Here is a 27,975-nt window from a genome sequence, read left to right as displayed (position 1 = left end):
TACATCCCAGGTGTATGGTGGATGCGCTGAGGCGACAGCGCACAGGGCTAAACCACAGAGAGGGGTGGGGACGGCGCACTGGTGGGTCCTCAGATGCCCCCCCCTGCCGCCGGTATTTGGGGAAGGCGGGGAGACAGGCAGTGTCTCGACCAATAAGGGGCGCGCAGTGCAGGTCACGTGGCCGTGGTGGGCGCTTTTGTTCGTCGCTGCCAAGAGCGCGCGCGGTATTCATCGGCAGAGACAGGTGAGAGCTGGGCGCGCTGTGAGGAGCAGCGGAGGCAGGTGGCGGGCAGAGTGTGGAGGGATGGCTGCTAGAGCTCGGCACAGGCGGTGGGGGGATGTGACCGGCCCGCGTAGTGAGCGCACCTGTAGCCGCCTAGTTCCATGTTATTACCAGCGGTCACACGGTGACGGGCTTATTCCGGCTGCCATTACCGCTGCCGGGTTCATGTGGAGAGAGCTGGAGTGCGGGACTTGTACTGTCTGACAGAACGAAAGAAAAGGCGCGCTCCCTGCTTTGTTCAGGTGTAGTTGGCACCGCCTCTCCTGTCACTGGCGGAGGGCAGCCGGCGCCTCCCTGCACTGCTGGTGACGGCGTCCTAAGTATGCTCGCATTGTGTAGCCGGTCTGGCGGGTGTGGCACGCGGCATTTCTCCGGCTCCGCTGTCTACTCTCGGGCGTCACGTGGTTCGGACTGCGCGCTCTTTTGTTGTTGTACCCTCGTGGGGATGACAAGTGGGCGCGGCCGCTCAAGCACGTGGGCCATGCCCCGCCCATCACCTGCAGATTCCCGCCGAGCTCACCAGCTGCCGGGCGGACACAGCGCGGGTTCTCGGTACCTCAGTGACTTGTTGCTTGTCCTTTCAGTAATACGTCTCCTGTCCTCTCAGTAATACGTCTCCTTCTCATTGCAGCTCCTGGATTGGTGGACACTCGCCCTTTCAGCCATGTCTGACGCTGGTAGGACTCTTGTGTACCCCTATAACATACGAATAAAGGGCTTTTGTGGTTCATTCTTATTAGTAATGTATGTTAGCTGTGCTGTAAACACAAATCTACCATAATTGATCGCTCCATCCTGAGCGTCCTCAGTCAGGATAGGAATATGCGCACTGGTATCCACTGAACGCAAGATGGATTCTGGTCTCTGTGCTTGCAGGATGGACCCCTCAGCGGCGCACCCTTGATGAGGTCAGGTGATGCTGCCATTTGCCCTTACAGCCAGGGGTCTATGCACACTGCTCCTGTGAAACCGTGGCTGGCATCTGTAGGAGACCGTGACTTCTGCCATATTTATCAATGCTGTAACTATAATAGCACAAGTGATCAGAAAATCACAGGATCTAATTTCATTAGGGGACTAATACAGTGAAAAGGAAAAATAAGTTCAAATCACTCCATTGGTCCCCATAAATTAAATTTATCAAAATATAAAAAAAATCCGATTGGTAAGTGTCACAACAAAAATGCCAGATATGCAGTTCTTCAGCTGCTTACAAAAAAATGTGGTAATGGGCAATCAAAACATTGAATCTACCCCAAAATATATCAATAAAAACACTCAGGGCACAGTAAAGAAACCCTTACACATCACCATATCCCAAAAATTGAAGTTGCATGTTTTGAAAAATGTCCACCATTAGGACAACCCCTTTGTTTTCTGTCAATAAAATAAGTTTATGCTATCCACTGGTGTCAGCCCTCTTGTTCCCAGTGCTCTTGCGTGTTTGACATGTGAGCCCGGCGCTCAATCAGCAATGGCGTCCCTGCCTCTGTACGGTTTGTAATTATCAGGAGGTTGGAGAGCAGCCACAACACTTCCTGTTAATTACTTAACCTTACTAAGGTGGGGACAGTGACTCCATCGCTGATTGGGTTCCCAGCTCACAAGTTTAACCGCACAAGCCCCGGGAATGCGACTGTTACAAGGGGAGGGGAGTCAAAGCTTTTGTCGGTGGTCAAGCGTAGCATATGACAAGGGGTTGTCTCAGTAGTGGACAACATCTTCAAAGAAAACAAATTATACGTGGTTGGTATCTGCGTGCTAGTCCTTACCTAGAGCATCATTTTGCCAGGTCAGTTTTGCTGTAAAATCAATGCTGTAACTAAAACACCAAAAAAATTGCACTCTTGCTATTTCACCACACTTGGAATGCTTTTCCTGCTTTCCAGTACATCATATGTGCGTCCAAAATGCTGCTACTTCCGGATTGTTATATAACGAGGAACCAGAGTCAATGCTAATTATCATAAATATGAAAACTTTATTCAATTAATCACACATAAAATGTTCGAAAGTATTTTTTTTTTTAAACCACACAACAGAGCAAGAGGTGTGCAAACATATAGATTGTGGGTTAGTGACCAAAAAAATCCAAATTTGATGAGTGCTGGCCACAATACCGAAGCACTGAGGGTAAACTGTAAAGCTGTTGGTACAGTGTCATAATTAGGCAGTGGTTAATTAGGTAAGGTTAATTCCGGATTGTGTGCAACCGGCCCAAGGGGTAGAAAAAAATCGGCCAGTTCTTAAGAGAATTTCACTTGGAGCCATTTAATCCCTTAAATTACTTTTAAATTAATTACTGATAGCTGTGGTTAATGGTTGTAAAGTATTGCTACTGGATACTACCACCAGAAGACTATCCTGTTCCAACCAAGTAACTAGAACGGGGGATATGCTCAAAGCATTGCGCTACAATGACTACCTCTTACTGGTCACCATCAAATATGAGGTGTAGATGAAGTTAGATCTCTCCTTTTAACTGCTACTTTAACTTTAGCCCGGACTAATCCATGTGGTTTTCACCAGGTTTTTTGGCATTAAAGTGAAATGTTGCAAAATTTGTGACATTTTTGGCAACTTTATAATAAGAGTTGGGAGGGACTTCCAGGGTCATAGTCTCCCACCCCTTGCTAAGTGCAGGATTCACTAAACTCTCAGATTTTACACCTGTCCTACCCAGCACTGGCAGTGGGTGGAGCCTGTGAGGGGTGTGGTAGACTGATAAATTGTTCATCTTAAATCAGAAAACTGGTGCACAGCACAGGAAAATGAACCAAATTAGAGGTGAACACCTCTTCATAAATTCTGTGCAATACACTTCAGTGTTTCTTTGAATACAGGAACTGTCAGCAGAGTGACTGTTCAAGCGGAGTACAGGCGCATGGTGCATCATGGTGGGGCCAATCATTTATATACATTCCCACCTGCTTGTTTTCCTTCTTTGCCCTTCTCTGGCTCTGAAGCCAGAGCTGTCAATAAGGAGACTGAGGGAACACAAGCAGGTGGAAAGGTGTATTTAGATTGGCTGTACCATGAAGCACTGAGTGGCTCAACTTCGTTTGAAGGGTCATTCTGTCCTGAGTCCACAAGTCTGATATGCTAAACACCAGTCTTAAAGGGGTTATCCACTAGCAAAAACAACCCCTTCTTGATTTAATTGTTTGGCCAACGATAAAATAAAAAGTGAGTCCTGGCACAGAAATGTAGTATGGATATTATGTTTTTGTTTTTTTAATTGGGACAAACCTTCAGATCAAGTTTGTCCTAGTAGTGGACAACCCCTTTAAATACTCAAACCCTAAACGCCACTCTTAAAGGGGTTGTCCACTACTAGGACAACGCCTTCTTGATCAAAATGTTAGGCCCTCATAAAATACAGCCTATACTTGTATTCCGTGTCAGTGCCGTTCCCACTGTCGACAGTTGCGCTCCCTGTGGCCCCTGTATAGGTGCTGGCATGACGCATCACAACACCAATTAGTGCTGGTGTCACTGTCCTTTGGACAGGTAGAACATGAAGTCCGGGTTCAGCTGCAGATCAGAAGAGCGATGCACTTAAAGGGAACCTGTCACCCCCCCCAGTCGTTTCAAACTAAAAGATCCACCTTGTGCAGCAGTAATGCGGTGACTTTTTTTATTCACATTGCGGGGCTGGGAATCACAAGCAGGGTGGCGGCGCAGTCAGCTGGGCTGCATATGATGAAAGACGGGCAGCGCTCACTGCACCTGCACCAGGCAGAGGAAGAGAGCGCAGGCGCCGGCTATTTTCAAAACAGCGGTGAGGAGGAGCCGGCGCCAAGAAGATGTGAGTGACAGCTGTGTGGCGTCTAAAGCAGGGGGGAAACGCCGACCTCCTTGACTGAGGACCAGGTATTTCTGACAAACTATAAAACTGATTATTTCTCTAGTTACAGCACCCAGAACTAAAAGAGCCACCTTGTCAGAATGCAGCATTACTGCTACACAAGGTGGCTCATTTAGTTTGAAACGACTGGGGGGGGACAGGTTCCCTTTAAGCTGTCAGAGGGTACCTGGGACTCGGGACAGAAACTAGATCATGTGCAGCATTGTACTCTGCTAGCTCTCTCAAATTCTGCACACAGGTGAGCCGTACATTCTTATTTTCAGAGTTTAGAGAGGCCCCCTCTGCTCTGGAAGCATCTGATCTTCTGAGGAACAAAAGGTTTAGGTGTAAGGGTATGTTCCCATGGTCAATATGAGGCAGTACTTTTGGACGCAGCACATGTCTGCTGCGTCCATGGCGCTGCCGGCTTTTGAACGCAGGTGATTCCGCATGTGTTCATTGAATACATTGGACGGGTGATATTTCTTGCAGAGACTGAGCGTCTCCGCAAGATAGACATGCTGCGGTCTGGATGTGCCACATGTCTGTCTCTGCAGGGAAGCTGTGGGTGCTGATGCATGCATAGTGGGCATGGCATTTCTTGAAATCCCATCCACTATGCTGTAACATCTGGCTGCTGTGGATGTACACAGCGTTCAACCCACAGTGTTTACTGACTCTAGGAACATGCCCTAAATGTTAACATTCACGCTGCCCAATCTTTTTCTCTTAACCCCTTCACCCCGCGGCCCTTTTTCGTTTTTGTGTTTTCGTTTTTCGCTCCCCTCCTTCCCAGAGCCATAACTTTTTTATTTTTCCGTCAATATGGCCATGTGAGGGCTTATTTTTTGCGGGACGAGTTGTACTTTTGAATGACATCATTGGTTTTACCATGTCATGTACTAGAAAACGGGAAAAAAATTCCAAGTGCGGTGAAATTGCAAAAAAAGTGCAATCCCACATTTGTTTTTTGTTTGTTTTTTTTGCTAGGTTCACTAAATGCTAAAACTAACCTGCCATTATGATTCTCCCGGTCATTACGAGTTCATAGACACCTAACATGACTAGGTTATTTTTTATCTAAATGGTGAAAAAAAATTCCAAACTTTGCTTAAAAAAAAAAAAAAAAAAAAGTGCCATTTTCCGATACCCGTAGCGTCTCCATTTTTCGTGATCTGGGGTCAGGTGAGGGCTTATTTTTTGCGTGCCGAGCTGATGTTTTTAATGATATCATTTTGGTGCAGATACGTTCTTTTGATCGCCCGTTATTGCATTTTAACGCAATGTCATGGCGACCAAAAAACCGTAATTCTGGCGTTTTGGATTTTTTTCTCGCTACGCTGTTTAGCGATCAGGTTAATGCTTTTTTTTAATTGATAGATCGGGCGAATCTGAACGCGGCGATACCAAATATGTGTAGGTTTTTGGTTTTTTTTATTGTTTTATTTAGGATGGGGCGAAAGGGGGGTGATTTAAACTTTTATATTTTTAATATTTTTTTCACATTTTTAAAAACTTTTTTTTTTCACTTTTGCCATGCTTCAATAGCCTCCATGGGAGGCTAGAAGCAGGCACAGCCCGATCGGCTCTGCTACATAACAGCGATCATCAGATCGCTGTTATGTAGCTGAAATGCAGGAGTGCTGTGAGCGCCGACCACAGGGGGGCGCTCACAGCTACCTGCGATCAGTAACGATAGAGGTCTCAAGGACCTCTATGGTTACCTTCCTGACGCATCGCCGACCCCCGATCATGTGACGGGGGTCGGCGATGACGTCATATCCGGCCGCCCGGCCGGATGCGGTAGTTAAATGCCGCTGTCTGCGTTTGACAGCGGCATTTAACAGGTTAATAGCGGCGGGTGAATAGCGATTTCACCCGCCGCTATTGCGCGCACATGTCAGCTGTCCAAAACAGCTGACATGTCGCGACTTTGATGTGGGCTCAGCGCCGGAGCCCACATCAAAGGGGGAGACACGGCATGCGCAGTACATGTACGGCGCATGTCGTGAAAGGGTTAAGGTACCGTTACACTAAACGATTTACCAACGATCACGACCAGCGATACGACCTGGCCGTGATCGTTGGTAAGTCGTTGTGTGGTCGCTGGAGAGCTGTGTCAGTGCCGGCCGTAAAGCACAGCGGTGACGTCACCGCTGTGCTCTGCTTTTACTTTATGGCCGGCGCTCAGTCAGTGCGTGAAGCTGACGGCGAGGGACGTGACAGACACCGGAATGTAAGTATGTACTGTTTTTTTTTTTTTTTTTGTTTTTGTTTTGGTTTGGTTTTTTTTAAATTTACAATGGTAACCAGGGTGAACATCGGGTTACTAAGCGCGGCCCTGCGCTTAGTAACCCGATGTTTACCCTGGTTACAAGCGAACACATCGCTGGATCGGTGTCACACACACCGATCAGCGATGACAGCGGGTGATCCAGCGACGAAATAAAGTTCTGGACTTCTAGCTCCGACCAGCGATGTCACAGCAGGATCCTGATCGCTGCTGCGTGTCAAACACAACGAGATCGCTATCCAGGATGCTGCAACATCACGTATCGCTGTCGATCTCGTTGGAAAGTTGCTCAGTGTGACGGTACCTTTAATCTAAAGAGCCAAGAGGCCTTATAAACACTGTCTACCGATGTTGTCAGACTAGAATGGAGCAGAGGTTCATACTCTTAACGCTGTTCACTGTCTGGGATTCCTGAAAAAGCAGAGTTCCGGTTTCTCTGGCAGTATCATAGGTGAAGAATGTAACACATTAAGGGCTTGTTCACACTTTGCAGATTTTGTTGCGGATTTTTCCGCAGCAGATTTGGAAAAACCACAGTGCAAAACCGATGTGGTTTTCACTGCGGATTTTCCTGCGGTTAATTCTGCGGATTCCTCTGCGGGTTTTCAACAGCACTTTCCTATTGGAAAAACAGTAGACGCATATAAGTATGAGGAGGTACATAGAGGACATAGTAGGCATGGTGGAGCAGTGTGTAGTGTACCTTAAGTGCCAGATTGCTGCGGACACAAAGTCCCTTAGGCTACGTTCACATTTGCGTTGTGCGCCGCAGCGCACAACGCAAACGAAAACGCACGCTAAAACGCTGCGTTTTGCGCCGCATGCGTCCTTTTTGGCCGAAAGTTGGACGCAAAAAAAATGCAACTTGAAGCGTTTCTTGCGTCCAACGCTTGCGGCCATGCGGCGCAAAACGCAGCACAACGCATGTCCATGCGCCCCCATGTTAAATATAGGGGCGCATGACGCATGCGGCGCCGCTGCGGCGCCCGGCGCTGACCGCAAATGTGAACGTAGCCTTAGACTGCCCTGTTTTGGGGGTCTAGATAAATCAAAGCATACTTGTATGCGTCTACTGTTTTTCCTACAGTATATACCTCTTCCTTCAAGGATCTCTATCCTCTCTTCTCTGCACAATAAAGGTAAAAATTGTCTTTTACTTATATGCATATAGTCATGTGACCTGGCTTTCCTAGCCTTTTCCTCCCCTGTGATTGTGACAATGCTTATACCCCCTATTTTGCAGATGTATGCGGTGTTCTCTTTATTATGCATGTTTTCACAGTTACTATGTATGACTTTTTATTCCTTTTTTTATTTTTCTTTGCCTTTTTTTCATCCAGGTTGGGATCTGTTATTTTTGTTCTATTTTTTTTGAGTATTGTTTATTATATATACTGTATACTCATGTATTTTATTTTGTGTTTTTTTTTTCCCTAGCGATTGTATGATTAAGGCCCTGGGAGGGCCGAAACGTCATAATTACTTCTGGTCGCTTTCACATCATATAGTTACTTTGTTAATAAATCTTCACAATTGCAAAACATATACAAGAGTGTGCGGTGTACTATATTCTCTATGTACGTGGGGCTTTTTACAGCCCACTACACCTGCACCTCGCTCCCTTATTACCCTGAGTGCACGCCAATTTTCTTTATTCATAGGTGAGTATAAGTCATTTTTCTTAGGCTAGTTTCACACCAGCATGTAGACGGGATGCAGACTTCCTCCGTGAAGCCCCGCCCACTGCCGTGCCTCTTCATTCAGCTACGGCTGCATGCGGCGTGCACAACCTATCTTTAACATTGGGTACGCAGGTCATGCAGCTGTATAGAGATACTACCGCATGTGTCGCCTTGACTGCGACATCTGCATGAAATTGCAACTCGTGTTCAGTGCAGGTCGTTGCACCATCAAAACGACGCATGCAGCGTCATCCGCATACAGTGGCATGGCCTGCGTACCCAATGTTAACGATGGGGTGTGCATGCAGCCGTAGGCGGAGCTGAATGAAGAGGTGCGGCAGTGGGCAGAGCTTCACATGGACGAAGTCTGCAGCCAGTCTAAACGCTAGTGTGAAAATATATATATATATATATATATATATATATATATATATATATATATATATATATATATATATATATATATATATATATATATATATATTGCTGTTATGAGCCCTGAAAGATGATGGCTGTAACTTGTATCACCCAAAACTGGTGACAGGTTCCCTTTATACGCTGTGGTCAATATCCTAAATGAAACAATTGCTTAGAGGGGGGCTAACTCGCAACACATCCATACCCCTGCATTGTGATCGTGGGGAGCAGGCCACAGTGTTGGCAGCCAAAATTGAAACCATGACCTCTGGGTCTGTGAAGTATTGTGGCCTGTTAGACCCTGCTTATGCCAGGGCTCAATAGCCGTTCTGTTAGTGTGCCACTGACTCGTCTAATGCATTGCAATATATTAGACCAGTGATTAAACTAGTATGTATTAGACTCGGACTGATCTTTCGTAAAAACAAATACACAAAGTGCACATTTTGGTATTGCAGTGTCCAGAACAGCCTGATGTATTACTAATAACTCGTACAGTGAACACACTAAACACAAACTTTCCTCATACTGGTACACAAAAAATGCATTCCAAAGGTTTACAGCAAATTGTATGTGTCATCTACAAAAGCAAGCTCTCACCTGACTGAATTTACAGCTCTTAGGCCGGAGTCACCCTACCGTATAATACGGACAAGTGCTATGCGATTAAAAATTGCACAGCACTCGGACTAGTATTCCTCTATGGGGTAGCTCCCATCATCGGTTTTTCCCCTCGGCCGTATTATACGTGTGAGTGAAATTGCAGCATGCTGCGATTGTCACCAACACTTGACCGAGTATTGGCTCACTTGAACAAATATAAGCCTATGGGTGTGAGTGAGACAACACGCATCACTTGGATATCATCCGGGTGATGTGCGATATACGCCGGCAATGGAGGAGATGGAGAAATTAGTTTCTCTGCAGCTGTGCTCCGATCTGCTCTGTGCGAGAGGCTCGGAGCACAGACACATGAAACTCTGCTCCCGCTCGTAGCAGAGCAGGAGCCGAGGGTCACTAGCATATCGCATCCGATGCAATACGCTACTGTGACTCAAGCCTTATGGTGATAAAGTGTTTCAAAATAAAACCTAAATAAATCGGGTATCACTGTAATTGTACTGACATAACAAACATCACTTGTAAACCAAAATGTTCACTGCGTCTGTTGATCTCCCAGAGAGGTACAATATTCAAAATGGGGTGCTGTTCTGGTACCTTGTGAAGTTGGCCAACTAATCCAGGAAATCTGCTCTAATCTGTTATTTGGCAACCTGGTTTCAGACCACACATGGTGTATTGCTGCATTTGTGAAAAATCTTGGGGTTTTTCTCCCTTTAGCTCTCAACAAAATAAACACACGGGCTAAAACATTTTAGTGGTAAACATTTGCAATCTTCACTGGTAGTTTCCAAACATATATGGAGTTTTTGTGAAGCATGTGTGGGACCAGTGTGTAACCCTTGCCCCACCACTTATTGGTAGAGATGTGGTTGGTAATATACACAGCCCAGAAGTCTTGGCTCTGCTAAATCTACATCAGATAAAACGTGGATTCTATCAAAACTCCAAGCAGTCCAGTAGGTGATCAATTGCTAGAATCTGTCTCTACATCATGCTATCAGAATCCTCAGCTAAAACTTGACTGATTCCCTTTAACTTTAAGACCAGGTGTATTTTCCCTTTTTTTTTTTTTTTTTCTTCTCGGTGATGCTATGTGCACACGTTGTGGATTAGGCTTAGGAATTTCTGGTGTGGATTCTGCCTCTCCTGGCAGAAAACGCACCTGCGTTTTGTTGTGCGCTTTTGCTGCGGTTTTCTTGCGGATTTGCTGCGGTTTTCTATAATGGAATGGGTACAAAAACGCTGCAGATTCACAAAAAAGTGACATGCTACTTCTTTTAAACCGCAGCGGATTTTCCGCAAAGTGTGCACATCATTTATTTTATTTTTTTTTTCCTCATTGATTTACATTGTACTGTAAATCAATTGCGGATCTGCAGTGTTTCTGCACTGCAAAAAACACTGCGGATCCGCAGTGAATCCGCAACGTGTGCACATACCCTGAAACTTTGAAATCTATATATTTTTTTTTTTTACCTTTTCTTTTACGTTTTGGCATGCTTATTAAATGGCCTTCATGGGAGACTAGAAGCTGCCACAACTTGATCGCCTCTGCTGCATAGTGGAGATGCTCAGATTGCTCCTATGTAGTAGAATTGCAGCATTGCAATGAGTGCCGACCACAGGCTTACGCTCATAGCAATCCGGCATCAACAACCATAGAGGTTTGCAGGAGTCCTCTGGTTGTTATGCCACTGACCCCTGATCACATGACGCGGTGTAACGTAGTCCGTTAACGCCACCATTGAATGCAATGTCGGACGCATCGCTAGCGATGTTCCATCATTGAGTGACGGACCCTGAGACGCGGGCTGCAGTGTTTCTGGGTCCGTCACCGCTAGTGCAGATAGAGCTAGCAGATACTCTATCTGCGTTAGCGGGCAGCCATACCGGCACTTGTGTTAACAGCAGCCTGTTAACGTATGTGTTGAACGGGCTGCTGTTAACGCAATGTGAACCCAGCCTAATACCCTTTTTAAGCCATGCTCCCTTGTTGATTGTTTCATACCACAGCTTTTTATGCACATTGTCTATTTATCAGAGGGGGCATGGTCAGACCAGGGCTCATATGTTGTGGTCAGATCAGTGATTATCTTATCATAAAGCTTCATTCTTTGGAATCTTCACACAGCCTAATAGTCCATGAGCCAAGAACCAAATTTGACGATATCGGTACCAAGCGGAGTGACTAATTCTCTTTGGTATTTTTAGGTAGATGCATGTCTGTAGTTTATTTTTTGATATGATAGCCCTTACATATACGTAGCTTATTAACCCCTTCAGCCCTAGGCCTATTTGTACCCAAGTGCCTAAGCCAATCTGACCTGTGCCACTTCATGGGCTAATAACTTTGGAACGCTTTCACCTATCCAAGCCATTCTGAGATTGTTTTCTCGTGACATATTGTACTTCACGTCAGTGCTAAATGGGAGTCAATATATTTTACCTTTCTATATAAAAAAATGCTAAATATTCGGAAATTTTGGAAAAATCGGCAATTTTTTAACTTTGAAATTCTCTGCTTTTTACAAAAATACTGATACCCCCCATAATAGTTATTAATTTACACTCCCCACATGTTTACTTCATATTGGCATCATTTTGAAAATGAAACCTTATTGTTTTACGACGTAATAGGGCTTATAGTTTTATGCGCAATTTTTCACATTTACAGCAAAACCCACTTTTCAAAGGACCAAGTCACTTCTGAAGTCACTTTAAGGGGCTTACATAACAGAAACCACCCATAAATTACCCCATTTTGCAAACTACACCCCTCAAGCTGTTCAAAACTCATTTTTAAAAACTGTTAACCCTTTAGGTGTTCCACAGGAATTTTAGCATGAGCCAAGAACCAAATATGACGATATCGGTACCACCCGGAGTGACTAGATGTAGTATTTGTAACAAAATTTAATCCAAGTTATGTAAATACACACTGAACATGTCATGTGCATATATATATATATATATATATATATATATATATATATATATATATATATATATATATATATGTTACTCCATAATATATATATAATACAAGTATCATCTGGCCAAATAGGTTTCTGTCAGCCTTCAAAATTACCTCCTTGCCAAGACCTTGTCTGCGTGTCTTCATTTGGATGTTAGAGAACGTTTTAAGTTTGTTCTTCGTCATCTTGTCATGAAACAATGTAGTTGGCTTATCGGTACCCAAACGCTCATCCTTGAATGTTTGATATGCATCCTCTCCTATACTGTATGCCCCTTGAAGGTCTTTGGCTACATCTGGTGGTGCTACAGTCGCTGTTGACAAACTGATAAGTTCACCATTATGCTCTTTGTTGAAGGGGTTCACCCAACCTGTCTCCAGCAGTTGAACGAAAGATTGGACATCGGCTTCATCTCTTCTAATCCTAGACACCTGTAGGTCTGAATGGCTGAAGTCAGTATATTGTTGGCCTACCAGGGCCCTCAGCTGCCTCAAGTACATACTGCGGTACTCTGATGTCAGGTAGAACCTGGAAACAGCTCCAACTTTGAGGCTGAAGCCTTTTGTGCCCCCTGGTGTCTGGGTGTCTTTGTTGATTGTCTCTTCAATGGTCTGGTCCACAGGAATTCGTCCAAAAGGATTCTTGCTACCGATCTGGACCGAAAAGCCACCTTGCATGAAGTATTCATGGACCTCTGGGTGTTCTATGGGCAGCCGAGACATTGTGGCATAGTAATAGGTTAGGTATCGGGCATAGTTGACCTTGTCATAGGCAAAACACCATGGTATCATCTGTCGGATTGCTCCTAGGTGAAGCATCCAGTTGCCTTCTCTTGAAGCTCGAACCAGGGCCAGCATGGTCTCGACCATGTCCAAGTATGACATCCAGAATGCTGAGAGTTGTTCATTTCTGAGGGTCTCAAGATAAACTTGAAAGAGCTTCAGGGTAAGTGTGCAAGATTCATTATCCAAGAGCTTTTCGAAGGATCCCTGCGACACACTGATGCGAAAGTTTGTGATGTTCTTCAGTGTTTCATCCAGATGGTGAAGGTCCCTTGCATGGTTTTCTTCTAGCCATGGAAGGAAGTTTTTCCATGCAAGCCTCATAAGTGCTTCATAGACCAGCTTGTGTAGTCTCACTGCTCTGTTGTACCTCCGGCCGTCCATCACTCCAGACACTGATCCTTCAGCGATTACACCGGATTCAACACACAGATCTCTAAGGCCTGCATCCTGAAATCTGTTCCCTATGATAGAGAGGAGATTACAGATTGTGTGGAAGACACCCATTCTAATTATAATGTTCTTGAACTTCTCCTGTTTCCAGATAACCTCGGCAGCTTTGGCATAGAGTGCTTGATCAAACACACACACAATTCTGTTAAGCTTCAGGGTCTGCATGATGGCATGTGTTTGCTCCAAGACTTCATTCACAGTGGACATGGCTGTTGCAGGAGCATTGATAGTGGGCAGGTAGCTTACAGTGTCCTGGGCCACTACAATGTCGCTGCGGATTTTTATGTTGAACCCAGTCCAACTGCTGGTGGTCTGATCCTCATGGTCTGACATTCTAGCCAGAAGCCAGATATGGTTTTTGGTTTTTGAATCCTGGACCTCCTTGGTAGTGTTAACATTCGAAGTCTCAATCCTGGGTGGCTCTCCCCGCTGCCCAACATTGTATATCGGTAGCATTAATTCTGTCAGAGTTATGCTTCTTTTCTTCGACTTGGTTACATCTGGCAGGACTTTCTTTGTCACAGAGCATGCAACATTGGACTGAACAGCAATGCCATTGACTCTATGAGATGTACCTGCTCCACTTAGTGTCTCCTCAAGTCTGTCAATGTTATCCCAGGCCAGGGTTGTGAACACACCTGGGTAGATACTTGCTGGCATTGGGATGTCATCCTTTGAACATTCCAACTTCTGGATACAAAGGGCTGTATCGATCTCCTCAGCCATTGAATATGACACACAGTGGCCAAGACGATTCAGAGTTCGAATCAGTTCTGTATTGCCGGTCAAAGACTTAACTGCAAAGGATAGCAGTACGTGCTTTGGTGGCTTTGTCTTTCCATTGGTAACAGCAAAAACCAAGTCACTGCCGAAGGATGTGGCAAGACGTTGAGCTCTTTCACAGGTAGTTTGGCACTCACAATCTCCTGTAAGCAGGGTTTGCAGGAATTGAGTGACTAATGCAGGAACGACATTCTGATCTGTATTGGGAGGCCATGGCTGACTCACATCTTGCTTCTTGATCTCATTCCTTAGCTGCATTGCTGCTTTGGTTACGATATCTCCAGAGTTAGCAGCTCTTGCTTCTTGCAGATCTTTTGTCATGCTGTGTACTTGCCGGACAAGGTCGTCCATTGATAGGCTACATGGATAGACTAGAAGCTTACCTTTCTCATCTGAGAGAAAGCGGAGTGATTCCCCAATCTCTGTTTCAAGTTTTCGTCGAACATGTTTCTTTGTCGATGGTTTCAGTTGGATGATACCACGGGATATCATTAATCTCTCAAGCCTAGATGTGAGGTTTATCATAGGCAGTACTTCTGGGTTTGGGAACAATTTAGTCCTTATATACAAGAAGAGTTCTTCAAGGGCCTCTTTCTCTGCCTCTTCGTAGCGTACTTCCTCGCTTTCGACCTGATTTTCAGCTGCACTAGACCTACAGGCCACTTGGGAATCATCTTTTGTGAATAGTTTGTAGCACGACTTGTGGTAGTGCCCCTCTGCAGCAACAAGGTCTCTGCTAAGTAAACCAAGTATTCTCTGTGTGCCTTTCCTTATCGCTGCTCTGCGGATCGTCTCATCTGCTCGTAGCTCAACACACTGGACAATTGGCTCCCTTGTTTGTTTTCCTTTTAGGTACTTGCTTGACTTCTCACAGAAGATACATACTTTGGCATACACCCTGCTATCACTGGGGGCACCCCTCGGTAGCTTCCTCATGGAGATTTTGCTTGCTGTTTCGACATTGACACCCTTGCCAAGGATAGAATCCAGTGACTTCTTCATTGTAAAGATACTACGACATTTACGGTGATATTGTATGTGTGGTATTTCTCCTTCTTCAAGGCCCTTAGCTGCTACCAGGACTGATTCATGCTGCCTGATCTCTGCAGCCCTAAGCAATGTTTTCCAGGAGTCCAAATCCTTAAGGGACGCCAGATCATCGCTGTCATCATTAGAGCAGTGTATGATACAGTCGATCCGTGATTTCTTCCTTGCTGGTACTTCCATCATGCCGTTAGATAGTCAGTAAACACCTGCAAACACAAAGAAAAACATTAAAATTTTATTTACCGTATTTCCTGGCGTATAAGACGACTTTTTAGCCATGAAAAACATGGCTCCAAGAGGGCGGTTGTCTTATACGCCGAATACAGCCGCCGGGGGGAAAGGCCGCCGCGCAGGGAAGGAGGAGGCAGGGGCCCACCTTCATGAGGCGCTCGTTCTTAGAGCTGGGAGCGCTGGTGCTAGGTGACTGTTCCCCCTCTCTCCACAAGTTCCTTACCAGCAGCAGCACACAGTACAGGACTACAGGACCTGTGGTGATGTCACGGCCATGTGATCAGTCACAAGCCTGGGAGGTGTCAGCCTCTACAGAGGGAGATAGGAGCTCTGCAGAGAAGACCGGAGAGTCCTGTTCAGCACAGAACGTGTATGTGTCAGTGTGTGTGCGTGTGTTGGGGCACCTCAGGGTGTCTTCAAATGTGACATAGCCCCCTAGATTTCTTCCAGTAAAATTTGCACTCCAAAAGTCATTTGGCGCTCCTTCCCTTCCGAGGCCTGCCGTTCCCCAATACTGCAGTGTACGACAACATATCGGGTGTTGTTGTGTTCGGGAGAGATTGGTGAACAAATAGTGGGGTGCATTTTTTGCTGGTACACCTCTTAAAAATAAAAAAATGAGCCTAAAATGACACCTTCATGTAAAAAATGCACTTTTTCCATTTTCTCAACCAAGTGTTTCCAACTACTGTGAAACACTGGTTGGGTCAAAGTGGTCACTATACCCCCTAAAAGATTCCTTGGGGGTGTAGTTTCCAAAATAGGGTCACTTTTTGGGGTTTCCACTGTGGGGGTACCTCAGGCAGCCTTCAAATGTGACATGGCCCCCTAGATTTCTTCCAGTGAATCCGCCACCCAAAAACCACATAGCGCTCCTTCCGTGTTGAGCTGTGCTGTGTGCCCATACTTTAGTTTACGAGTACATGTGGGGTGTTTCTATAAACTGCAGAATTAGGGTAACCAAGTTTGGGTTTGCCGTTAACCCTTGCTAGGTTGCAGGTAAAATTGGATTACAATGTAATATCTGGAAAAAAAATGAAATTTTGAAATTTCGCCTTCATTCTGCTAAAATTCCTGTGGAACACCTAAAGGGTTAACAGTTTTTAAAAATGAGTTTTGAACAGCTTGAGGGGTGTAGTTTGCAAAATGGGGTAATTTATGGGTGGTTTCTGTTATGTAAGCCCCTTAAAGTGACTTCAGAAGTGACTTGGTCCTTTGAAAAGTGGGTTTTGCTGTAAATGTGAAAAATTGCGCATAAAACTATAAGCCCTATTACGTCGTAAAACAATAAGGTTTCATTTTCAAAATGATGCCAATATGAAGTAAACATGTGGGGAGTGTAAATTAATAACTATTATGGGGGGTATCAGTATTTTTGTAAAAAGCAGAGAATTTCAAAGTTAAAAAATTGCCGATTTTTCCAAAATTTCCGAATATTTAGCATTTTTTTATATAGAAAGGTAAAATATATTGACTCCCATTTAGCACTGACGTGAAGTACAATATGTCACGAGAAAACAATCTCAGAATGGCTTGGATAGGTGAAAGCGTTCCAAAGTTATTAGCCCATGAAGTGGCACAGGTCAGATTGGCTTAGGCACTTGGGTACAAATAGGCCTAGGGCTGAAGGGGTTAATAAGCTACGTATATGTAAGGGCTATCATATCAAAAAATAAACTACAGACATGCATCTACCTAAAAATACCAAAGAAAATTAGTCACTCCGGGTGGTACCGATATCTGGCCCGGCTCATGGACTATAAGGGGGCAGTCTGACTGCTGTATTACTTGCGCAAGGGTCACATCACAATGCTCGGACTGGCCGTCTGCTCTCCTGACCAGCTGCGGAGAAAATGCATGCTGTCAGATCGGACAGTCAGTCTGAGGATTGTGATGTGACACCTCCTGAAATCTGTCTCGGCTGTTATATTATGCTGTCCTCGGATTAAATGGTAAAAACCTGCTGACCGATTCACTTTAATTGACAATCAATCTGGTGGTCTCCTGTTGTCACTAATATAAAATGAGTTCTGCAAATAAAACAAATGATGTAATGCTTTGTTTTGTACTAGTTTATAAAGGGCTTTTGGAATTACCGCTAATATGGTTACCTCATTAGAGCATTACAAAGTATTAATAACCTGTTTGCTTGGCCTATAAGGAAAATTGGTAATTTCTACCACCTCTGTCCCCATATTCAGAAAACTATTGTATTGAATACATTAACCCCTTACCGACATCGGACGTACTATACCGTCCGATGTCGGCTCCCCTGCTTTGATGCAGGGCTCCGCGGTGAGCCCGCATCAAAGCAGACAGCGGCATTTAACTACCGCATCCGGCCGGGCGGCCAGAAATTACGTCCTCGCCGACCCCCATCACATGTTGGCGATGTGTCAGGAAGATAACCATAGAGGTCCTTGAGACCTCTATGGTTACTGATCCTCGGTAGCTGTGAGCGCCACCCTGTGGTCGGCGCTCACAGCACACCTGTATTTCTGCTACATAGCAGCGATCTGATGATCGCTGTTATGTAGCAGAGCCGATCCCATGGAGGCTATTGAAGCATGGCAAAAGTTTAAAAAAAAGTAAAAAAATAAATGTGAAAAAAAAACAAAAAAAAAACCATAAGTTTAAATCACCCCCCTTTCGCCCCAATCAAAATAAATCAATAAAAAAAAATTAAACCTACACATTTGGTATCGCCGCGTTCAGAATCGCCCGATCTATCAATAAAAAAAGCATTAACCTGATCGCTAAATGGCGTAATGAGAAAATCGAAACGCCAGAACTACGTTTTTTTGGTTGCTGAGATATTGCATTAGAATGCAATAACGGGCGATCAAAAGATCATATCTGCACCAAAATGCTATCATTAAAAACGCCAGCTCGGCACGCAAAAAATAAGCCCTCACCTGACCCCAGATCACGAAAAATGGAGACGCTACAAGTATCGGAAAATGGCGCAATTTTTTTTTTTTCTTTGCAAAGTTTGGAATTTTTTTTCACCACTTAGGTAAAAAATAACCTAGACATGTTAGGTGTCTATGAACTCGTACTGACCTGGAGAATCATATTGGCAGGTCAGTTTTAGCATTTAGTGAACCTAGCAAAAAAGCCAAACAAAAAACAAGTGTGGGATTGCACTTTTTTTGCAGTTTCACTGCGCTTGGAATTTTTTTCCCATTTTCTAGTACACGACATGGTAAAACCAATGATGACGTTCAAAAGTACAACTCGTCCTGCAAAAAATAAGCCCTCACATGGCCAAATTGACAGAAAAATAAAAAAGTTATGGCTCTGGGAAGGAGGGGAGCGAAAAACGAACACGGAAAAACAAATCCCACGGTCATGAAGGGGTTAAACCTGATGTTTACACTCAAAATCCATATCGGATTATTATTGAAAATGTAACTGTAACCTTCACTAAACTAGCCCAACTGCCTGTGTCCCTCTCCTGAAATCTACAAGAGGAATAAGGGGTGCACTATCACAAATGTATAAATTGCAAAAATGGGGTGGAGCACCTAGTCTGTATTGTATGTGTATGAAATCAGCAAAAAGACTAGACTAATAATGGGGTGCACATCCACATAGTAAAATATAAGGAAAACCCTTCATTGCACCTCAAGACAAAACCTTTAAAAACATGTAAAATGACATGACCAATAAACTCACCCCCAAATAACTAGGCCAATTAGGCATCGAGTGAAACAAATGAAATGATCAATGTTATATTTATAAAAAGCTCAATAATGGCCCATGTACACCATAATATGGGGTCTAGTCAGTAAGCTCAAGCAGATATTAGTGGCAAGCCATACAACATCCCAAAAATGACCACAAAAATATGTATATTGAATACTGTACACCTTACATAGCATATATGCACATGATTGCTGTCACAAGTGTGCCACTTTGGGGAAAACATATAATAATGCATCCCAACCCTCAGATCACTGGTGTTATCCTAAAAGGTATAGGAATAAATTCCCACAATATGAAACGCCATAGTTTGAAAGGGGAAAGGACAAGGAAAGTCCAATAATGGAATGTGCAGCAACACTGGGAAAAGGTAAATATACAACCTGATAGATGGTCACTCTTGGTGGAATAAAGATCAACAGAGGGCTACAATAGCCTATGGGATGTGAGTGGGTAAAACCACATTACCAACTGAGGAGAAAGGCTGTAAGATGGAGCCATGTGAGCCTGGAATCCTAATAAAGGATAAGAGAGGGTGAGGGAAGGGCCCCAAACGTATAGCTGCAGCAGCAGCTTCGTCGGGGTAAGTCAGGCACAGAGGAATCGCAGAGGATGCTGGTACATTTGGCAAGGTACTCCTTCAGCATCTTCCAAAACTTTCATCGTCTTCAGAGTACCATGTGCATCAGGGCCTGGGCGCTGAGAGGGTCTGACTTCCCCTGACGAAGCTGCTGCTGCAGCGATACGTGTGGGGCCCTTACCTCCCCCCCCTCTTATCCTTTATTAGGATTCCATGCTCACATTATTCCACCAGGAGTGACCATCCATCAGGTTGTATATTTACCTTTCCCAGTGTTGCTGCACATTCCATTATTGGACTTTCCTTGTCCTTTCCTCTTTCCAACTATGGAGTTTCATATTGTGGGAATTTATTCCCATACCGTTTAGGATAACACAACAGTGATCTGGTGGTTGGGATGAATCATTGTTTTCCCAATGTGGCACACTTGTGACAGCAATCATGTGCATATATGCTATGTAAGGTGTATTGTGTTCACTATACATATTTTTGTGGTCACATCATTTTTGGGATGTTGTATGGCTTGCCACTAATATTTGCTTGTGCTTACTGACTAGACCCATATTATGGTGTACATGGGCCATTACTGAGCTTTTCATAAATATAATATTGATTATTTCATTTGTTTCACAAATGAGTAATTGGCCTAGTTCTTTGAGGGTGATGGTTTATTGGTCATGTTACATGGTTTTTAAATGTTTTGTCTTGAGGTGCAATAAAGGGTTTTTTTCTTATTTTACTATGTGGATGTTCACACCATTATTAGCCTAGTCTTTTCTTTCGTACCTCTCCTGAAATCTTGCATTGCTCAGTACAAAGTGCAGTTGTCAGTCAGGCTGGGTCAGTAGAGATTGAATACTCTTGGGCATGAGTCCTCTAACTCGATTGCTGGACTCGTGCTCATTTTAATATCTGAAAAAGCAATGCCCCAATGGGTTTAACCCAAAGTAAAACCACAATCCTCCACTTTCTAAGAATTGTTTAAGGCTGTGCACATGTTGCAGACTGTATGCATTTTTCGCGGTGAAAACGCATACACATCACAGCCCATTGAATTCAATGGGATTCCGCAATGCTGTGCTAATGCTGCATAATTTTTTGCGGTGGAATTGCGTTGCGAAAAAACCACAGCATGCTCATTCTTTGTGCGGAATCGCGGGGATTCCACACACATAGGAATGCATTGATCCGCTTACTCCATGCATGTGGCTATTCCCATTATGCGGATCATGTGCGGGTGGTACCCAGGGTGGAGGAGTGGAGACTCTCTCCTCCAGGCCCTGGGAAGCGCATACCTGTGAAAAAATAAATAAATAAAAAATAAAACCGTTTATTCTCACCTTCCGGCGGCCCCCACAGCCTTCCCGCTCCTCGTGATGCTGACGTAGCGGTCTCGCGTTATGCTACGTCATCTGGGCTCAGTCGCGAGGCAACACTGGGAGCGGGAAGGTGAGAATATCACTTTTTTTATTTACAATATATCTTTTTACTATTGATGCTTCATAGGCAGTATCAATAGTAAAAAGTTGGTCACACTTGTCAAACACTGTTTGACAAGTGTGACCAACCTGTCAATCAGACTTCCAAGCGATGCTACAGATCGCTTGGAAAACGTTAGCATTCTGCAAGCTAATTACGTTTGCAAAACACTAGTGTTCAGTGGGAATACGCATGCAAATTCTGCATGTGTTCTACCCGTGGCAGGGAGTTGCAGAATTGCCACAGAAGTTTCCGTGGCAATTCTGCAACATGTGCACATAGCCTAATAGTCTATAGTTTGGTTTGTGAAATCTGAGGACAGGTCTGCCTTTATAGAGGTTTATGTACCTGTTTGATACTCGCTGCTTTTTATCTTTTTATATAGATATTAAGGTCAAGGAGCTGGAGAAGCGTGCCTCTGGTCAGGCATTTGAGCTGATACTGAGCCCCCCATCTACTGATGCTGCTCCTGATCTTTCACTTGCCTCACCGAAGAAAAAGGAATGCTCGCTGGAAGAAATTCAGAAGAAGTTGGAAGCAGCAGAAGAGAGGCGCAAGGTGAGTTACTTCCTTTATATACAGTTTGCTTAACCTTGAATGGACTGATGCTCCATGGAATGTGTTTTAAAGGTAGCGGTCATCGGGGTTTTTATACCCCAAACTAATGCCATCTATGTTATGGTAGTGACTTAATTTGATATTCTTATTTTAGAAAAAAAAATAAATGTATTGTTATGCAAATGAGCTGCAATTGCAGTGGACAGGCACTGCACTCATAGCTCTGCTGCTGTTCTTCCCTATTCCCCCCATCTTCCACCTGTCAGTGATTGACAGGTCACTGTTTCACTAGCTTGCTTGTAACTCCCATCTGAAAAATAGTACATGTGCGTTGATTCACTGCGGCAGAGCACATAGTGTCTGGTGCAATCTTTATAATTTGCTGATTGCAACATGCACAAACAGCCCTCTTCTCTCTGGTTACCTCAGTGAGTAGTAATAGGGAAGAGGCAGCAAAGCTGTCTGTGCTGTACCTGCCCACTGCACTTGTGGTTCACTAGCATAGCAATAAAATAAAAAAATTTTAAATGTAAACCCATGATATTAAATTTAAGTATGGCATTAATTTGGGGGTGAGAAAAACCTGACAGGTCCCTTATAAATTTTTATTTATTTTTTAAAATAAACTGACAAGTCTGCAAACTTTGAGCATGTACCCAATGTGCCCAATATTGCATTGCTTTTCAACATATGCCCCTAAATTGTGGAATTTTAAACTGAACCTGCATAAATAGAGCCAGATGTGGTATTTTAATTTCAGTCTTTCCAAATAAGTAATGGTTGTCTACAAACTGACTAGCCCACTAATACAGGTATTCGTGTCACCAGTTTGAGCATGTTTAAACTGGCCACATCATAGAATGTTTGGTGCCAAAGCATAGTGAAACTTTGTTGAGGTTTTCCCCCCATCCCTAGTCCAGAGCGATTAGCTTATAATTTAACTGTTATCGCAGATTTGTCTCTGGGCAAGTACTTCTTCCCGTGTGAGGTGAACAAACATGCAGTCCGTTTCATCCCTGACAGGTAAGGGCGGGCATAGACATCACCTGTCGGGGCTGAACTGCACCCCACCACAGATTCTCATTCACCATCGGGATAAAGGGATCTTTTAAAGGGAATCTGTCACCCCAAAAATTGTATATGAGCTAAGGCCACTGGCATCAGGGGCTTATCTACAGCATTCTGTAATGCTGTAGATAAGTCCCCGATGTAACCGGAAAGGTAAAACACCCAGAAGTGGTCCCGCTGTGGTCCGGCGCCTTCTATCTTCATACGATGACGTACTCTTGTCTTCACGCTGCGGCTCTGGCGCAGGCTTACTTTGTCTGCCCTGTTGAGGGCAGAGCAAAGTACAGCAGTGCGCAGGCGCCGGGCCTCTCTGACCTTTCCCAGCGCTGGAGCCGCAGCAGGAAGACAAGAAAAGGACGTCATCGCATGAAGATGAGGCGTCGCCTGGGTGATTAGAATCTAAGAAAAACAAGTTAGATTACACTCACCCGCTGCGGTCCGGTCCGATGGGAGTCACGATCCGGGTCCAGTGCCTCCTATCTTCATGCGATGTCCTCAACAGGGCAGACAAAGTATGCCTGCGCCGGAGCCACTGTAGGAAGACAAGAGGACGTCACTATTAAGTTAGGCCTCTTTCACACTTTCGTCTTTTTCCATCACAATGCATCATTTTGTGAAGAAAAAAAAAACTGATCCAGCAAGTGTTTCTGCTGGATCTTTTTTTTTTTTTTTCCTCATAGGCTTGTATTTGCGATGGATTGCCTTCCGTTTCATCTGTCGTGCACTGGATCCGTAGTAAAATTGGTGTCCGTAGAGAGAAAGAAGCGGGCACCACTCCAATACAAAAATTGGGGATCAACCATTGCATATAAATAATTACTGAACAGAGAGAAGATATTCAAACCAATGGGATCACCCTTAAAAAATTTTATTGTACAAAAGTCATAATCCAAAAACAGAGCCAGGCAAGACATACATTTAAAACAATGGTATGGCAAAATAGACCATAAAAAATTTAACCCGAGGGGAAAAAAAGAAGGTAATACTTCACAACATATGTAGAACAGGAAAGATTACCAAAAAGTGCTAAGTATACGAGTACACCAATCTTGGTCAAATATAAATCCTATTGTTTGCTGCCAACTGACCCCCTGAGTACTATGACAAATAACATGTACTCCAGCCTAATATCAGGAGAAGATATATCATGGATCCTATCTTGTCCAAAACGGCATGTGTGCAAACAGATGGTAAACAGGTAAGGCCATGTGCACACGTTCAGGATTTTTAGCGGTTTTTTTTCACTATAAAAACGTGATAAACGTGAAAAAAAGCTAACATATGACTCCTATTTACAGTATTCCGCATTTCTTGTGCAAATGTTGCTTTTTTTTTCTGCGAAAAAATCGCAGCGTGGAAAAAAAGCAACATGTTCATTAAAAATGCGGAATTGCGGGGATTCCGCACACCTAGGAGTGCATTGATCTGCTTCCTTCCCGCACGGGGCTGTGCACACCATGCGGGAAGTAAGCAGATTATGTGCGGTTGGTACCCAGGGTGGAGGAGAGAAGACTCTCTCCTCCACGGACTGGGCACCATATAATTGGTAAAAAAAGAGAATTAAAATAAAAAATAGTGATATACTCACCCTCTGATTTCCCGCCACTCCGGTGCATGCTCTCTTCCGTTCCTATAGATTGTGTGGTTCAGGACCTGCGATGACGACGCTGTCTTGTGATTGGTCGCGTGAGCGGTCACGCGACCAATCACAAGCCGCGACATCATCGAAGGTCCTGAACCACACCGGCATCTATAGGAACGGACGCCGCTGAGGAGATCGTCTGTCTGCAGGTTAGTATAACCATTTTTTAATTATTTTTAAACATTCTATCTTTTACTATAGATGCTGCATAAGCAGCATCTATAGTAAAAAGTTGGTCACACTTGTCAAACAGCATGTTTGACAAGTGTGACCAACCTGTCAGTCAGTTTTCCAAGCGATGCTACAGATCGCTTGGAAAACTTTAGCATTCTGCAAGCTAATTACGCTTGCAAAATGCTAAAAAAAAGGGAAAAAAATGCAGCTTTCTTGCAGAAAATTTCTGGTTTTCTTCAGGAAATTTCTGCAAGAAATCTGGACGTGTGCACATACCCTAAGAGCAGACCCCTGTAGAAAATAATCAGGGAAATAAATATACTGCAATACTCCAATTTCCTAGTTGTTTAAATAAACATATGCACACACATGCCATATGGAAATACAAGGAATCAAGATCCAATGTCCTAAAGCATGAATAAGTGTCAGTCTATGCAAGAAATAAATAGGTGTAATTCCATAGCAGTTATGGAGGTAAGTTACCCAGTCCTGTCCCTCGAGAAAGAGAGCCCTGAACCCCACACGTATCGACGCTACTCCAGCGTCTTCATCAGAGGAAAATCGGTGTCCGTTGGGCGGAGACAACCCACAGAGGAAATTTTTTTTTTTTTATTTTTATTTTTTTATTTTTTTTTTTTTTGTGCACGTCGGAAAATCGCTCAGCGACGGATCCTGCACCATCCGTTATTGGCTATAATGGAAGCCTATGGACGCAGGATCCATCGCTGACTGTCAAAAGCGGGAATCCAGCGATAGATTCCATCTTTTGAAACTGAGCATGCGTGGAAGAATTTCCAGTCAGGGAAATTCTCGCTCGCTCTCTTTTTACTATTGATGCTGCCTATGCAGCATCAATAGTAAAAAGATATAATGTTAAAAACAATAAAAATAAAAAAATTTGATATTCTCGATTCCCGATGCTCCCGTTCCCAGTAATGCATCGCGGCAATGACCCCAGATGACGTAGCAGTCATCGGGTCATTTCGCAAGGCATTACTGGGAACTGGAGTCACTAGCATCGGGAAGGCTGCAGGTGACGCCGGAAGGTAAGAATAACACTTTTTTTTTGTAATTATTTCTAACATGGGTTGTGTATGCGTTTTCGCAGTGGAAAACCGCTGCGAAGATGCATACAACAGATGCACATAGCCTCGACGGGTCCGTAAAAAAAAAAAAGACCCAGTGCACCAGTTTTTTTACAATCTGCACAGGATCCGTATTTTCAACATTTTGACGGATCCTGTGCAGATTGTAAAAATAGAAGTGTGAAAGAGTCCTTACTTGGACTGCCAACATTGAGTGGGTGGTACCAACCTCTGCTGATAGGCAGGTGAACAGCTCTATTGGGGTCTGTTCATGTATACTCTACCGTGTGTTTAAATGTGTGTAATAAGTTAAATTTTAAGGGGGTTTTTTTTTCTTCTAGTTGGTGGTTTTTTGGCCATTGTCAAACCACAGTATCACGTTGCAGTTGCACTGTGATCCTAAACTTCAAAAAAATATCAGGCGGGGAGAAGTGATGTCAGATCCCACACAGATTTACTGCAGTCGTAATGCATTCTAGCAGTAAACTAAGTTTTGAGGGAGTATGTTCACCTCTGCGCACCCTAGTGTTTTCAATTTTTCATATTTTACACCTCCAAGTTGAAAATATCAAAACTTAAACAATTGAGGTTGTTGCACTCGGTGTGCACTTCTAGGAGTGTAGAAGTGAAAGCTGTACTACAATAAGCTGTGCAGCTTATGGCGTTAATTGTCCACTGTTGATTTTTCTTGTTTTTATGCTGCACTTCCCACTTATTTCTCTTGGACTAGAAGAGTCTCAGATGAGATGCTGCTGGGTTTTGTTGTAAGCAATCTGTTGGTCTAAGTTCATCCATAAAACTTTTTTTTTTTTCTTTTTTTGTTTTCCCTCTGGCACCCAAAAACTTGAATGGGTGAACCATTTTTATATTTCCTCCTTGCAAGCTCAGCCTGTGAGGAAAAAAAAGTGCCCACACACAGTGCTTTATTGATTTAACATGACACCCATAATGCATTAGCTGAGCTTTCGGGAGCACGGACCCGCTGTGTCCAAGCGTGTATAATCCAAAAGAAGAAAGATGTCTGGCTCCACCGAATCCGTGAATAAAGTTTCTTTATTCACAACATTTAACATAGAGGGTACAAACTTCAACACTAACCATATGGGTAAGATTCTCAACGCGTTTCTGGAGACCAAGCTCTCTTAATCATGACATTCCAAATAACCCATATATCCCACTTAAATACCTCTGGACCGGTGAACCACACCAGTAAAATAAGTAATTGATGTAACTAGTATGGGCATAAAATAGATGAGTATCAAAAATAACATAAACATGTTCATGTTTAAATAGATTATTAGGTTAAGTCAGCAACGACAAAATACATATACAACTTAAAAAAGATTTTAATCTTTTCTCAGTTACAAGAGGCTGAACTGTTGAAGCAGCTTGCTGAAAAGAGGGAGCATGAGAAAGAAGTGCTGCAGAAAGCTAAAGAAGAGAATGACAATTTCAGCAAGATGGCTGAGGAAAAGCTGACATCCAAAATGGAAGCCATTAAAGAAAACAGGGAGGCCCAGATAGCAGCAAAACTGGAGCGATTACGGGAGTTGGTAAGTGACCCATTTTAGAGAATTAATGTTTTTAAACACCCTCTGAATTCCTTACCATGATTCAGTAACAATACTTTTTTTTTTTTTTTCTCCCTCGCCCCAGGAGAAGAAAAAAGATGAGATCAGAAAGGGAAAAGACTGCAAAGATGAAGCTGAAAACTAATTTCTGTCTTAAAAGGCTGCCTCAACATTGCAAAGCTAATCTCAGTGTTTTCCCCTCCTATATGTTTAGCAGCTATAATGATGTAGCCAAATTTGATGCATCATATTTGCTTGGTTAATGAGAAGCCTTTCACTTATCCAGTCATCTTACTGTGCTGGTTACTGTTGTATTGTACTGGAAAGTTTTGGTGTCGGGTTTTCTAGTATTGTTATACCAGTGTTCAGACTGTTACATAAGGCACTTAATATCAATGGTTCTCTGTATCTATGACTTGTAATAGCGTGTCTTAATAAAATAACTTGTTTGAAAACTGCCTCAGCAACATGTTAAAATACATTTGCTTCATCCTCTAGGTTAAGTTTACAATTTATGGTGTTTCCGGTCTGCATGATTTATCTTGACACAACTGAAGCCACCAGATTGCTGGGATGCTTAACCCCTTCACCCCGAAGCCTGTCTTAAACTTCCTGACCAGGCCATTTTTTTTTCAATTCTGACCACTGTCACTTTGAGGTGATAACTCTGAAACGCTTCAACGGATCCTGGTCATT

General features: G+C 43.7%; 1 protein-coding gene across 2 annotated transcripts; it reads left to right on the top strand.

The window, feature by feature from the left end:
- On the top strand, positions 1-27,737 carry STMN1 (stathmin 1). 2 transcript variants are annotated; one of them, XM_077295350.1, is made up of 5 exons: positions 1-244; positions 915-960; positions 21,567-21,739; positions 27,070-27,261; positions 27,365-27,737. In XM_077295350.1, exons 2-5 carry the CDS (start codon positions 948-950, stop codon positions 27,422-27,424), a joined length of 438 nt encoding a protein of 145 aa, XP_077151465.1. In that variant the 5' UTR covers positions 1-244; positions 915-947; the 3' UTR covers positions 27,425-27,737. The 2 variants fall into 2 exon arrangements, with proteins under 2 accessions (XP_077151465.1, XP_077151466.1); XM_077295351.1 differs by lacking the exon at positions 1-244 and adding an exon at positions 636-835.
- Positions 27,738-27,975: the final 238 nt, after the last annotated feature.

The sequence above is a fragment of the Ranitomeya variabilis genome, chromosome 3 (genome assembly GCF_051348905.1).
Source record: "Ranitomeya variabilis isolate aRanVar5 chromosome 3, aRanVar5.hap1, whole genome shotgun sequence".
NCBI lineage: Eukaryota > Metazoa > Chordata > Amphibia > Anura > Dendrobatidae > Ranitomeya > Ranitomeya variabilis.
Note: the sequence above shows the minus strand (reverse complement) of the source record. Positions and strands in the feature narration are given on the sequence as shown.